Below are 14,452 nucleotides of genomic sequence, written 5' to 3' on the forward strand. Positions count from 1 at the left end.
AAGGCCGGTGCTTTATCCACTGTGCCACCTAGCCTCCCCTATGCCACCTAGCCACCTCAATTTCTATTGCTTCTTTGCATCTAGGTGACAGAGTGGATAGAACTCTGAGGCCTGGAGTGGAAGACATGAGTTTGAATGTGACCTCAAATACTTACTATCTATATGATTCTATGCAAGTCACTTAACTTCTCTTTGCCTCAGTTTCCTCATTTGCAAAATGGGAATAACAACAGCTCCTACCTTCCACGGTTGCTGTTAGGAACAAATGAGGTAATTATAAAGCGCTTAATACCATGAGTGATGTATAGTGGGTGCTAAGTTTTGTCGTTGTTGAGTTGTGGCTCAGTCTTTGTGACCACATTTGGGGTTTAGGCAGAGATACTGGAGTGATTTATCATTTATTCTCCCAACTCATTTTACAGATGAAGAAACTGAGGCAAAAAGGAAAGTGATTTGCCTAGGGTCATATAACTAGTAATTATCTGAGACCAGATTTGAAGTCAGAAAGATGATTGCGGACTCAACACTATCCTCTGTGCCTCCTAACTGCCAACTAAGTGCTAGATATTACTATTATAATTATCATTGATCTATAAAGCTAATATTTTGAAATATCTGGTGGTGATGGATGACCTGATCCTGAATTTACCAGGATTAGCTTCTCTTGAATCAATTATTTGTTTGATATTTCTTTTTCAACAAATTATTGCTTTGGTTCAAGGTGCTATTGCCCATGGATCTTGGATTGTGGATCTTAGCTATTTCATGTAATATAATCAGATCAATCAATCAATCAATCAACATTTTTAAATGCTTATTATGTGCTATGCATTGTAAATTCTGAGGATACAAAAAGAGGCAAAAGATGTTTCTTATCCTCAAGGGCTTAAAATTTAATGGGAGAGCAACATCATTTCCAGTTACACTGGACAAATTCAATATCATGTACCTATTGTTGCCTTTTACTATAACTTGGAGAACAGGTGGTTCTGAAAGTGTTAATCCTATATTTTAACTTTTTATTGTTTTTGTTGTTTTTGTTTGTTTTTGCAAGGCAGTGGGGTTAGATGACTTGCCCCAAGGTCACACAAGTAGGTTATTGTTAAGTGTCTGAAGTCTGATTTGAACTTGGGTCCTCCTGATTCCAGGACCAGTGCTCTATCCACTGCACCATCTAGCTGCCTCTTGATTTTAACTTTTTAAAAAATGTTTTCTGAGACCAATTTTTAAAACTATTCTCATTAAGAAAAATTATATCCTTCTAGCAAATCCCCTAAGCAAAGTTGTCATACACATTTTGGCTGGTAGCACTCCTGAATATGGACTGAACCAAATTAATTTGCAAATAGTGAACAAAATATAGGTAAAAATATATAAGAATATAGATAATGTTAATATGTTGTTTTCTAAGTCAATATGCAGTCAGAAGAGATCCTTATAAAGGATTTAATATTCATTGTTGCTATAAGATTTTGGAATGCTGCTCTAAAGTAGATTTTCTTAATTCTTTTTTGTGTATTATGTATCCCTTTAGCAATCTGGTAAATCTATGGACTCCCTCTCAGAATAATGTTTTAAAATTTTTAAATGTTTTACAATGCAAAAATATATAGGGTTGCAAAGGATACAAATCATATCAAAATACTATTAACAAATTTTTAAAATAAATTATGTTTTTTAGTTTTATTTATTTTTTTAGGTTTTTGCAAGGTAAATGGGGTTAAGTGGCTGGCCCAGGGCCACACAGCTAGGTATTAAGTGTCTGAGACCAGATTTGAACATGGGTACTCCTGACTCCAGGGCCGGTTTTCTATCCACTGCTCCACCTAGCTGCCCCTGAATTATGTTTTTAGTTAAAAATTCTTTCCTTCAATCCCTACCCATTGATATGATGATAAATGTGATACTCATGATGCATATGAAGTCCTATAAAGCATATTTCTACATTAGCCATATTCTGGCTAGGAGGAAACAAGAAAAATAAAGGAAAAAATAAACTTCAATCTGCATTTTGAATTCATCAGTTCTCTAACTGGAGGTGGATGGCATTTCTAATCATGAATCCTTTGGAGTTGTGATATCAAATATATACATATTTATTTTAAAGTTTACAAACTCCAGGTTAAGAATCCTTGCTCCTAAGGATTGCACAGATGAGTTTGCTACTTTTGATTCTTTTTTTAAGCTATTTTTTATCTTCAATAGACAAGATCATCTGTACCTTTTCAAAATAATTTAGGGAGGAAGAATGACATTTCCTTCCTAAAAATGGGGCTGGAATATTGTAGAAGATGAAGGGTAAGAATTATTGATTTAGAGCTGAAACCCTCTAAGGTTATTGTGGGCCAAAGTCCCTTTTGGAAGCTAAAGTTTAAGTCAAATCACTTTAAAAATTAAGTGATTTGCCTACAGTCACAAAGGTAATAAATGACTTATAGTGCCTGGTATATAGTTGCTGTTTGTCCTTCATTCATAAAGAAGACCATGATAGCAGGGAAGTGATGCCATGACAAGTACATGAATTGGATTTGAATGGGGGGGGGGCTGCACTAAGTCACTTGCCTCACTTTCTCCTCTGGAGACATCTAGGTCCAGTGGCCAGATATGAATCAGGATGACTAGAGATGGCCCTGGATGTGAGGCAAGCAGGGTTAAGTGACTTGTCACACAGCTAGTAAGTATCAAGTGTCAGGTTGGATTTGAACTCAGGTTCTCATGATTTCAGAGCTGTTATGCTATCTACTACACCACCTAGCTCCTCTAGCACATAGTATATATTTAATAAAAGTCTTGTCACTTCAAATATAGCACTCCCTGCCCCCCCCATTTTCCATTTCTTTTTTCATAAAAGGGAAATCATGATGTACTCAAAACCCTAGTTTCAAGGTAAGGGCAGAGAAGCAGACTAACAAAATTGGAGAAAGGGGAAAGTGCTTTAGGTCTTTAGGTCTTTAATTGCTTGGCTATTCCAGGTAGTAACTTGTCCCCAACTTGCATCTGGTTTATTGATCAATCCCTGCTTGCCCACCTTGTGTGTGTGTGTGTGTGTGTGTTTATTGGATTTGCTCTTCTTATTTCTTGTTCAGGATAATATTTTGTCCTAACTGTATGCAATGATTGCTACCCAGTATCTGGGATAGCTATGTTAGTACTATTCCTGATAATTAATTAAGAGAAAGAGGAAAAGGAAAAAAAGAAAAAAAGGAAGAGAGTGGGGAAAGCTAATCCATTGACTAATGATGCCAAGTTACTATGTAATTTAGGTTTGACACAACAGTGTTTGATTCTGAAGAGGAGAAATTAATTCAAAGTACACCTTACAAAGTCAAGAAAAAGCGGGTTGTATTAATGGAAGATAAAGGAACTGAGGTAAGGATGAAAAATCTTGTTTCCTAGTCCTATAAAGTGCTTTTTTACTTTGGTCTAGATAGTTTTGAAAGAAGCCATTTAGATATTCTATATTTTTTAACCATCTGAAAGGAAACTTTTAAAAGGAAGTGATGCTTTCTTTATATTTTTCCTGTTAAATTTGAGTTTTTCTTTGTTAAACAGAATTCTTTAAGCCAAAATACTTACTCTGGGGGCACCTATACACATTGGATAGAATTTAACTTTTTTTTTTTATTCTTGAGAAGAGTCCTTAGATATCATTTAGCCCATTCTCTGCCCAGACAAAGTGATTTTCTATAGATACCTAATGGTATGCTTGAGACTTGCCTTTGAGCTTTGCTATTTTCACTAGCTACATTATTTTTCCTTTGTAATTCAATGTTAATTTCATACTAGTAAGGACAAGATCTGGAATTGCCTTTCAAATCTTGAAAGGGAAGATCAAATTATATTCAACATAGTTTTAAGGCTAAATAATATTTTGTTAGGTGCCTGCTCTTTGAAATTGGTAATACTGGAAAGGTACACATGATTTTTCACACACAGATAATACTTATCTTTTCACACTTTTCTCTAATTTCAGAGAAAGAACCATAATAGTAATAATAATAATACCATTTATATATTAGGATTTACAAAGTGCTTTATAAATATTATCTTATTTTATTTTTATAATGATACTGGGAAATAAGATATATTATTATGTCCATTTTATAGATGAGGAAACTTGAAGCAGAGAGGTTAAGTGACTTATCTATATAATCACACTGTTGGTAAGTGCCTGAGGCCAGATTTGAACTTAAGTTTTCCTCACTTCAAGCCCTGTGATCCATATCTATTGAACTAGCCCCACCAGTACCACCACATAGTAACCTCAGTTAGTGAATGAGGGCTGACATACTATATCAGGGTGGTAAAAGTGAATTTCCTTAAATACATTTTTCAACATGTTATTTTTCTGGTCAAAAATCATCAGTGGTTTTCTATATTCCCCTAAAACTTTCATAACTTTTTTTTTTGCACAAAGCAATTGGGATTAAGTGACTATATGTTTTTTTTTAAGATTCTTCCTAATTTGGTTCCCTTTTTAAAAACTTCCTCTCCTATTACCCACATAGACAAGTGCTCTACTTGGATCTCTCTTGTGATCAGGAGTACTCAGTTCTTCCTAAGGGCCTTTACTTACATTCCTTTCCCATCCTCCTTCCATGACTTTCTCAAGTCCTGTCTTTTCTTCCTCAACTATACACATTTTCACCATTTTTATTTGCCTTGGGACCCCTCTAGCATTTATAGTCTATAAATTGGGGGCTAGGACCCCTTGGAGTCTATAGTTTATCCCTCTCCCCACCAAGACCATGGCATGATCCCAAGAGATCCGAGGGTAGGAAGATGAATCACATCCTTCTCTCTCAACATAGTCAACTATTGTAAAACTTGTCACATACAACTATACCAATCATTATGCCTTAAATTTCCCCACTTAGATAAGTGGTAAAGTGGATAGTGTGCCAGGCCTGGAGTCAGGAAAACACATCTTCCAGTGTTCAAATCTGGCTTTATGTACTTTCCAACTGAGTGACCCTGGGCAAGTCACTTAACCCTACTTTCCTCAATTTTCTTATCTATAAAGTGAACTGGAGAAGATGGCAAGAAAACCCCAAATAGGGCCACAAAGAGTTTGACTTGACTGAAGGGACTGAACAATAACAATTCTCTTCCTCTGCTGTGTGCTACACTTTCTTTATCTGGGCAAGGCAAGATTTTTCTGAGCTGTTAGTACCTAACCAGTAGTATCAGCACAAGTAGAAAATTCACACCATCCAGCACACCCATCTTCTACCACAAAGATCACTTCATGACTTTTACAGATACCCTTTAAAGAATGAACTCTACAGTCTATAGCAGGGACCAGGGACTCATCTTCTTCTCCCTTTATTTTGGGTGGAACAGAGACAATCCCCCAGAATGAATGTAGATGGGTGGCAATAGTTCACAGATCTCATTCATTATCTCTTCCCAACACATTTCTCTTTTGAACTTCCCATCCTTCTGCAATCTCTAGGGTCATCTATTGGATACCATTCACTCTCCCACAGAACCAATCAGTTGTCAAATCTTATTACCTCTAATTTCTTCCATCTGTCACATCCACCACCCTAGTTTGATCAACTCTGAAGGCTTTCCATTTCCCCCTAGCATAATATATCACTTCCTCTGTTTAGTTTTTAATAGCTATACAGTCTGATTTACAACTCAGTTATTCTGTTTTGTATAATTCCCTAATTATTTATGTGTGTTAGTGTTCCCCAATTAGATTATAAGTTCTTTGAAGATAGGAAGCCTATTTAGGAGGAAAGGAAGGAAACAAGCTTACCAGGCACTGTACTAGGAAATATTTACAAATGCTAACTCATTTGATCCTTTTAACCATGGGAGGTAGGTGTTTTATTTATTCCCATTTTATAGCTGCAGAAACTAAAGCATTTAGAGAATTGCTTGAAAGTGTCTGAGGCCAGATTTGAACTCATTTCTTCCTGATTATAGGTCCAGTGCTCTTTCTACTACTGTACCCTCTTGATACTTTACCTTAAATCCCTTAAACAATATTATCTTTTATAGCATGTAGTAAAATGATGAACCCATAGTAGATGATAAATGATTACTTTTTGATATTTAAGTTTACTGAGAAGCAGCAGAATTTAAGGAAAAAGGACTAGTGTAGGAGACAGAAAGAACAGGTTTCAGTTTCAGTTTCAGCTTCCGACACATACCAACTGTGTACCCATGGGAGGAAAGTCACTTAATCTCTCTTGTCATTCAAGCAACTGTAAACATGTAAAGGCCAGAGGAAATGCAATGTGCCTTAGTGGATGGAAGTTCTCCATTGATTATACAATCATATATAATGATTGTCTAAGAAGTCTGTTGCAACAAAATCCCAGATTAGTTTGCATTGTGTATTTTTTTGAATTCATGTGCAGAATTAAATACCAGTCACATAATCTTGATTGTTAAGTGAATTTTTAAAATATTCATTCACTTGACTTTATTGGACCTGTGCTATTCTGATTCATGGGTATGAGCAGAAATACATTCAACCCACTCACTATATCTTGCCAATACCTTCTCATTCTATCTATCTATAGAAAACTAGAGCCTACTTAGGCAGATTGACATCTTCTCTATTTCTCCCCTTACCCATCTCATTTTTCTTTCTAGTCATTCAGTCACCACTACCATGAATACTAGAAAGGAAATAACAATTGACAGTTGTATGGCACCATTCACAATCCTCATACCAAACTCTTTTCCCTGGCTTATCACTCCCTAGTATGTATTGTCTCCCTTTATTTAAAATGGGAATTCTTTGAGAGTAGTCAATTTAGTCAATAAGTATTTAAAGCACTGTCCATAGTACTGAAGATACAAAGAAAAGCCAAGATAATCTTTACTTTAAAGGAATTCTCAGTCTAATAGGGGAGATAATATACAAACAACTATGTACAGATAAGTCAAATAAAAGACAAATAGGGAAATAATCAACACAAGGAAGGTACTAACTAGAATCAAGAAGGAATGGAAAGGGCAGGGCTTTAGTACTTTTGCATTTGTATCTCCTCTACTTAGTACCTGACAGACAGTAGGCACTTATTAAATGTTTATTCATTTATTCTTGAATTATGCTTATAAATGTATAGTAAGAGGAAGGCATTGAGGTAATTATTTGGATCATTCAATACCAAATGAATTTCCTAAATTATTCTCCATGTCAACAAATGTATGCTCATATAGGTATACATACATATGCCCATATATGTGCACATACATACACTAATATACAGAAATTTGCCCTTGGAGTGGTTTTAAAGTTAGATCTCTTGGAAAGTAAATTTTACTGCTTCCATGTTTGTGCCCTTTCCATTACCATCCTAAGTTATTTGATTCTTACCTGGGCATTGCCTAAATGCAAATAATGAGACCAGATAATCTCTAAGCTGCCTTTCAGACTCTAAAATCTTATGAACCTATGAACCTATGAACTTATGATCATAAGTTGTTGTGTTTTTATCCAGATATCACCTTCTTTCATAAAGATGATAGTGAAGGCAAATGAAAAAGAAAAGATGAGGAAGAAGGAAAAACAAAAGGAGAGAGAGAAGGAAAAGGAAGAAAGAGAGAAGGCAGCAATAGGGAAAGAGAAGGAAAAAGAAAAGACAAGTGAGAAAGATGAAAGAGAAGAGGAAAAAGAGGAGAAGGAAAGAACAAAGGAAAGAGAGAAAGAAAAGGAAAAAGTAAAGGAAAATGAGAAAGAGAAACAAAGAGAAAAGGAAAGCGACAAGGAGAGGATGAAGAGGAGGAGCAGGGAAGAGAATGTTCCTGTTTCCAAGTTCCCACAGCACCAAACTAGTACTTGCAGCATTCCATCGATAAAATCAGAACTTTCTACACCAGCTCGGTATTTCTCTGATATTTTCCAACGTTTTTAATAAAAGTGGGTTCTGCAAGGGAGTCTCTGTCCCTTAGTTCCTGTTTCTCTCCTTCCAAAATAATGCCAATCACTTTGAGGGAGTTTCTTGAGTGGCTTCTGGTTTACATACAAATTACCTCAATATGTTTTGCAGGCTGTTTGCTGATCAGTCAAGAATGGTACTTAAATTTCTTAAACTTTTGCAAGAAACTTCTGATCTTGATATTTTCCTTTACAAAGTCAGCCCATGCAAATTTAAACCCAGGAAAATTTAGACTCCCAACTATGGTTAATGGATGTCCTTCTTTCTCAAAGAGGACTAAAATGACAGTTCTATATTGGAGTCAAGTACTGTGCATCCAATTATGACTGCTTAGGCAGACTTCTTAGACTGCTTGGACATTTGGAGTGAAGATGACTCTAAATTTTTAAATCTCCCATTTGCTTTGAGCTACTGCAATTCTGCTTTGCTCTTTTTTTTTAGGTTTTTGCAAGGCAAATGGGGTTAAGTGGCTAGCCCAAGGCCACACAGCTAGGTAATCATCAAGTGTCTGAGACCTGGTTTGAACCCAGGTACTCCGCACTTCAGGGCCGGTGCTTTACTGCGCCACCTATCTGCCCCTCTGCTTTGCTCTTAAAGCATATAGTGCCTTCTTTAATGTAGCATATCTTGTGGTCTTATGGTCTCTTTCAAAATGCTTCAGTTCTCATCTATAAAGTATCAATGGATTGTGACTTAATTACATGGAAATTTTGCTATGAGAGAATTTATTCTAAAGCAAATGAGGTGGTGGCATTGGGGTGATTCAATAACTATCTCTTAGCTCTTAAAAGAGGGAAAGGGAAAACTCTTCTTGGGAAAACCTCAGACCAAGAAGAGCTCAATTTTAAGCCCCTAACCTTAACATGAAACTTTAGCCTTTTTATCTTGCCTTTTCTAAAATTTGTTCTTCTTTTGTAGGAAAAGTAGCTTTCTTTCCCTGCCTTTGTATGATGAAATGCCACATGGAGAGATTTTCTTACCTGATATGGAAGGTAATGTAAAAGGTTCCCTCTCCAGAAGTAGTTTTTCTAGAGAGAATGCACACTTTGATTAAGATTTTTTTGCAATAGGATGTCTCTTTCATTTAAACAGCTGTTGTTGAGTTGTTTTGAGCTGTATCTAATTCTTTGTGACCCCATTTGGGATTTTTTTGGCAAAAATACTGAAGTGGTTTCCATTTCCTTCTCAGGCTCACTTGGTTGAAGAAACTGAAGCAAACAGGTTAAATGACTTTGCATACAGTCAAACAGCTAGGAAGTATCTGAGTTCAGATTTGAACTTAGGTCTTCCTGACTTTAGGGATGGCCCTATACACTTTGATATCTAGCTGCCCTTGTGTTTCTCATAGTGGATTATAAATGAAGTACTAGAGTTGTGGGACAGCTAGGTGGCACTGTGTACTGTGTATAGAGTGCTGGACCTGGAGTTAGGGTGGGTTTTTTTTTTTTTTTCCTGAGTTCAAATTTGACCTCAAACAATAGCTGTGTAACAACCCTGGGCAAGTTTTCTCATCCTACCACTGTAAAATGAGCCAGAGGAGGAAATGACAAATCACTTCAGTTTCTTTACCAAAATAACCTCAAATGGGGTCATAAAGAATTGGACGTGACTGAAAGGCAAAAACAATAACAAAAATTAGAATGTATTCATATCAGTAAAAATTCTCCATTATGGTAAAAATTGGGGATTATATGTAAGAATAGCAGATCAGTTTCATTCCTGAGTTGTTTTATTGTCATTATAAGCCACAATATAGCTGTATATGTTTATATATAAATATGTATTCATATTTATTTATAAATATACACATGCATATATATACATATCTAGTCATATATATATATATGTATATATATATATATATATATATATATGAATTAAGGCCATAGATCACAGTGAAAGGAGCTTCTGTGTGAATTTGCTCATAACTAAGCATAAAGAAGGCCTGAATAGAGTAAGACATTATTTCTCAAACTGCTCTACAAGGAGCCCTGAAATATTTTGTGAGTTTGTGCTTTCTTTTTTAAAAAGAACTTTATATAGTTTTTTAATAAACATTGGGTTAATAGTAATTTTAAAGCATTTTGCTGAAAGTTTTATTGTCAAAAGTTTTGTTTAAACTAAAGGGTCCTACCATTGTGGTAAAGTTTGAGAACTATGGAAGAACTTGTATGGTTAAATAAAAAGCATAGGATAGGGAGATTTCTTTCAACTCTTTTGGTACTCTAGAATTTAGCTGACTTTGGCCAGGGATCTTGAATTCTCTCTATCCATTACAAAACAAAAAAATACTCTAGATTTTGACTTAATATATAAAGAAGAATTTCCAAGTGCATGTACATATGCTATATTATAGTTATTAATACCATGGGAGGTAGCTTTGTGGCATAAATAGTATGAAAAATAGATAAAGTAGTAGGTAGATGATTTCATATTCCCTTCTTCTCCTGTCATCCAATGGTGGTCTCCAAGCAGGAACTGGATGACCATTTGTTGAATACATAGAAAACAATTTTTAAAAAATATTATTTTTATTTTTCCTGTAACAAAGAGTTTTAAAAATTAATTGTTCCCTCCCACTGTTCCCCTGTAGAAAGGATGCCTTTCAACCTTGAGATTCTCTGATTCTTATCCATCACTCTTCTTTCAGATCCTTATATTAATCTGAAACCCAGACATTTGGAGACTCTTAATGAGGAATAATTACTTCAATGGTCCCCTTTCCTAGAAGAAATTTTTATTACCAATTCTCAGGCTACCATAGATTCTGCTTCTATAAACTTTAATGACAGGAAAGGAGGCAGGGAAGAGAAACATAACTAAACTTTTTCCTTTATAACTAGAAAATAATTGTTGTTTGGAAAAAGGTATACTGCCTTTCATAGACAATACTGTTCTTATTCCTACCTTCAGGTCTCTGACAAGGTCCTTCACCTTAAATAGGAATCACTTCTTTTCTCTTACTGATCAGATATTGAAATCTCTTCTTCCCTTGAATCTTCCTTTACTCTCCCCATCTTCCCAATCCTCTTCCTTTTAACTTAATTCATCAGGAAAATATTAAGCACTTACCAAACCCTGGCAGATACTAGGAATATGTTACTAGGTTTGAAAAAGTCCCTATCCTCAAAGAACTTATATTCCACCAGGAGAGATACAACATGCAAACAAATTAGTAAATATAAGATCATTTGAAGAAGGACAGAAGCATTGAAGCAGGAAATGCTTCCTTCTGAAGTCCAAGAGGCTGCTGCACTAAGCACTTTATGATATACTGTCTTATTTTGACTACTTGGGAATGTGCATTTTGAGTAAAGTTTCTTTGCAGTAGGACATTACTTTCATTTGACAGTTGTTGAATTGTTTTAGTTGTGTGTAATTCTGTGTAACCCCATTGGGTTTGTTGTTGAGTTGTTTTGAGCTGTGTCTAATTCTTTGTGACCCCATTTGGGATTTTCTTGGCAAAAGTACTGAAGTGGTTGCCATTTCTGCTCACTTGATTGAAGAAACAGAAGCAAACAGGTTAAATGACTTTGCTAAGGCTTTATGTATTTCTTCTGTAATTGTGATAGCAACAGACCTAGTAACTGTCACATAGGCATGATAGGCTATAAAAGCTTGTTGAATAGCAAGAGTTTGATAAATAGTTATGATAGATTGATAAGTAGAACATTTTATTAAAAATGACTTATTTTGTATGATGCCTGTTATAATTTTACTGTTCATTATTCAGTAATTTCTTTCTATCATAGGAAGAGAAGTAGTATTGTATAATGGATAGAGAGTTAGTCTTAGACCCAAGAAAATCTGATAGGTTCTGACTGAGTGACCTTGGGGACAGTTCTAGGCAATTCTTTATGATAAAGACAATTCTTCCTGGAGTCCATGAATTTGTCTTTAAATATTCTGATAATTATATTTCAATATAATTGGATTCTTTTATAATCCTATGCATTTTATTTTATGAACATGGAGCTGGAGTGAATAAGTCTGATTTGCAGGCATCAACAAAGGGTAAGACCCCTTACTCTGAGATTTAAATTTAAATTGGCTAAGAAACTGTCAACCTGAATTGATAGAGGGGAATTTTCTCTTTTCTGAGTTCTCTATACTAACAAACTCTTAGGCCTAGGGCTATCTTGTTGTTTCTTGTCACAAGATATGGGCAAATCTGAACTATGAATGATGTCTGACTACTTTGTGAGGTGATACTTCATAAGCCCTGAGAAGTAGATTGGACTTTAGCATCCATAGAGGGAGAAATAATAGCTCTTTGTTTTTAAAAATCTATAATGACTTGTTTACCCAGAAACTTGGTTTGGTGATCTGGGCTACGGGTGAAATATTTTCTTGAAAGTAGTATTGACCCTTTGATCCAGCAATACCACTACTGGATCTATACTATAAAGATATGATGAAAAAGGGTAAAAACATCACTTGTACAAAATATTCATAGCAGCCCTGTTTGTGGTGGCAAAGAATTGGAAATCAAATAAATGTCCTTCAATTGGGAAATGGCTTAGCAAACTGTGGTATGTGTATGTCATGGAACACTGTTGTTCTATTAGAAACCATGAGGGATGGGAATTCAATGAAGTCTGGAGGGATTTGCATGAACTGATGCTGAGTGAGATGAGCAGAACCAGAAAAACATTGTACAACCCCAACAGCAACATGGGGGAGATGATCAACCTTGATGCACTCGCACATTCCATCAGTGCAACAATCAGGGACAATTTGGGGCTGTCTGCAATAGAGAATACCATCTGTATCTAGAGAAAGAACTGTGGAGTTTGAACGAAGAACAAAGACGATTATCTTTAATTTAGGAAAAAACCCTGATATCTTATTGTCTGATCTTGCTATCTCTTATACTTTGTTTCTTCCTTAAGGATATGATTTCTCTCTCATCATATTCAATTTGGATCAACGTATACCATGGAAACAATGTAGAGACTGGAAAATTGCCTTCTGTGGGGGGTGGGGGGACAGAAGTAAGATTAGGGGAAAAATTGTAAAACTCAAAATAAATAAAATCTTTTAAAAAAGTGGTATTGAAAGTTTACATGATGAAGATAGCTTATTTTTAAAGTGTAAAATTTTAACTTGAAAGATATTAAGTGACTTGCCCAGGATCACACATCTAGTAATTGTGTGAGACAGTATTTGAACTCAGATCTTCTTGGCCTCCCATCTTAATATTATGCAACTTTGCTGCCTCCCAAGTCCTATTTACATGATTGTATTCAAGCTTATAATATAATAATTTGAGACTCAAATTAGCTGAGTACAAAAATGATCTATGTTTTTGTTAGGGCAAAGAATTCCCTCCAGCAACATAGATCATAAAATGTCTGAGATTTTATAGAGAAGTTGTGGGCAGTTGCTTGAAGCAAAATGGGTAAATAGTCTTAATTTGGGTGAGTGGTCAGGGACTACAAAAGGGCTCAATTGAATTTTGCATGCCTAAATAATTGTAGAAAAGGATTTAGCTTTGTGACGATTCCTTAGGAATCCTATGATCTAAAACCTTATAGTATATATATGGGTCATTGCCTCCAGATGAACTTCATTCCACTTGGATTAACTATGAACTCAATTTGAGCAGGTGATTTGGAAGGGAGAAGATTTTTGTTACACAGACTTTAAAATAATGGTACAGATTTGAATAAGATTTAGCTATTTTCTGACTATTCAGGAATTGCTTATAATCATATAGGGGTATGTTTGAACTGTACGTATATATTTCAAAATGGGCTCTTTTATTTTACTCTGACCATATTAACTGAACATTTTGTTCTAATTTTCTTTGCATGCCTTCAGGGATCCATAAAGCCTGCAGAATTTTCAGTAACATCCGAAATGGTAAAATTCATGTGAACGATGTGTCTTCAACTCTACGTGCCTTAAAGATTTCCACAAGTGATGGAGAATTGAGTCAGGCATTGAAATATGTTTATATTGCTGGTAAGTTCTCTATACTTCTGTTACTAACTATTGGGTAAAAACAATTATAAGGATTTGTAAGTATGGATCTAAGTTTAAGAATGATCCCTGTCATTCATTTAAGAAATAAAACAGGAGTGGCTACGTGGGGCAGTGGATAAAGCACTGGCCCTGGAGTCAGGAGTACCTGGGTTCAAATCCGGTCTCAGACACTTAATAATTACCTAGCTGTGTGGCCTTGGGCAAGCCACTTAACCCCATTTGCCTTGCAAAAACCTAAAAAAAAAATAAAACAAATGAATCTTTTTCAGAAACCTCATTCTTTCCTATGAAGATGAAAACTATTTATCTTGTAGATCTTATAAGTGCTAACTTCCATGGACATCTATGTTGTCTCTGAGGAACAAGGTGCTATTGTTAGGAAAATACATTTAGACATGAAAGAGTAATAGAGGTCATTTAGCAATAATATTATCTAGCATTTATATAATAGCACTTTAGAGTTTGCAAAGAACTTTCTAAGTAGGATAACATTTTATCCTCCTAAACATCTCTGGGAGATATGCGCTAGCTGACTGCTTTGGAAAAGGCTAATAAACAAG

The 14,452-nt window shown here is 35.4% G+C and overlaps 1 protein-coding gene across 8 annotated transcripts in view; it reads left to right on the forward strand.

Annotated features, from left to right (window-relative positions):
* Positions 1-14,452, forward strand: part of LOC141514006 (uncharacterized) — a 247,533-nt gene that overhangs the window by 34,699 nt on the left and 198,382 nt on the right. For all 8 annotated transcript variants that reach the window (XM_074224410.1, XM_074224416.1, XM_074224414.1 and 5 more), the window contains exons 4-7: positions 3,264-3,369; positions 7,467-7,849; positions 8,823-8,896; positions 13,728-13,871. In XM_074224410.1, the coding sequence (XP_074080511.1) occupies positions 3,264-3,369; positions 7,467-7,849; positions 8,823-8,896; positions 13,728-13,871 (707 nt within the window). The remainder of the gene's footprint in view (positions 1-3,263; positions 3,370-7,466; positions 7,850-8,822; positions 8,897-13,727; positions 13,872-14,452) is intronic.

The sequence above is a fragment of the Macrotis lagotis genome, chromosome 2 (genome assembly GCF_037893015.1).
Source record: "Macrotis lagotis isolate mMagLag1 chromosome 2, bilby.v1.9.chrom.fasta, whole genome shotgun sequence".
Taxonomy (NCBI): domain Eukaryota; kingdom Metazoa; phylum Chordata; class Mammalia; order Peramelemorphia; family Peramelidae; genus Macrotis; species Macrotis lagotis.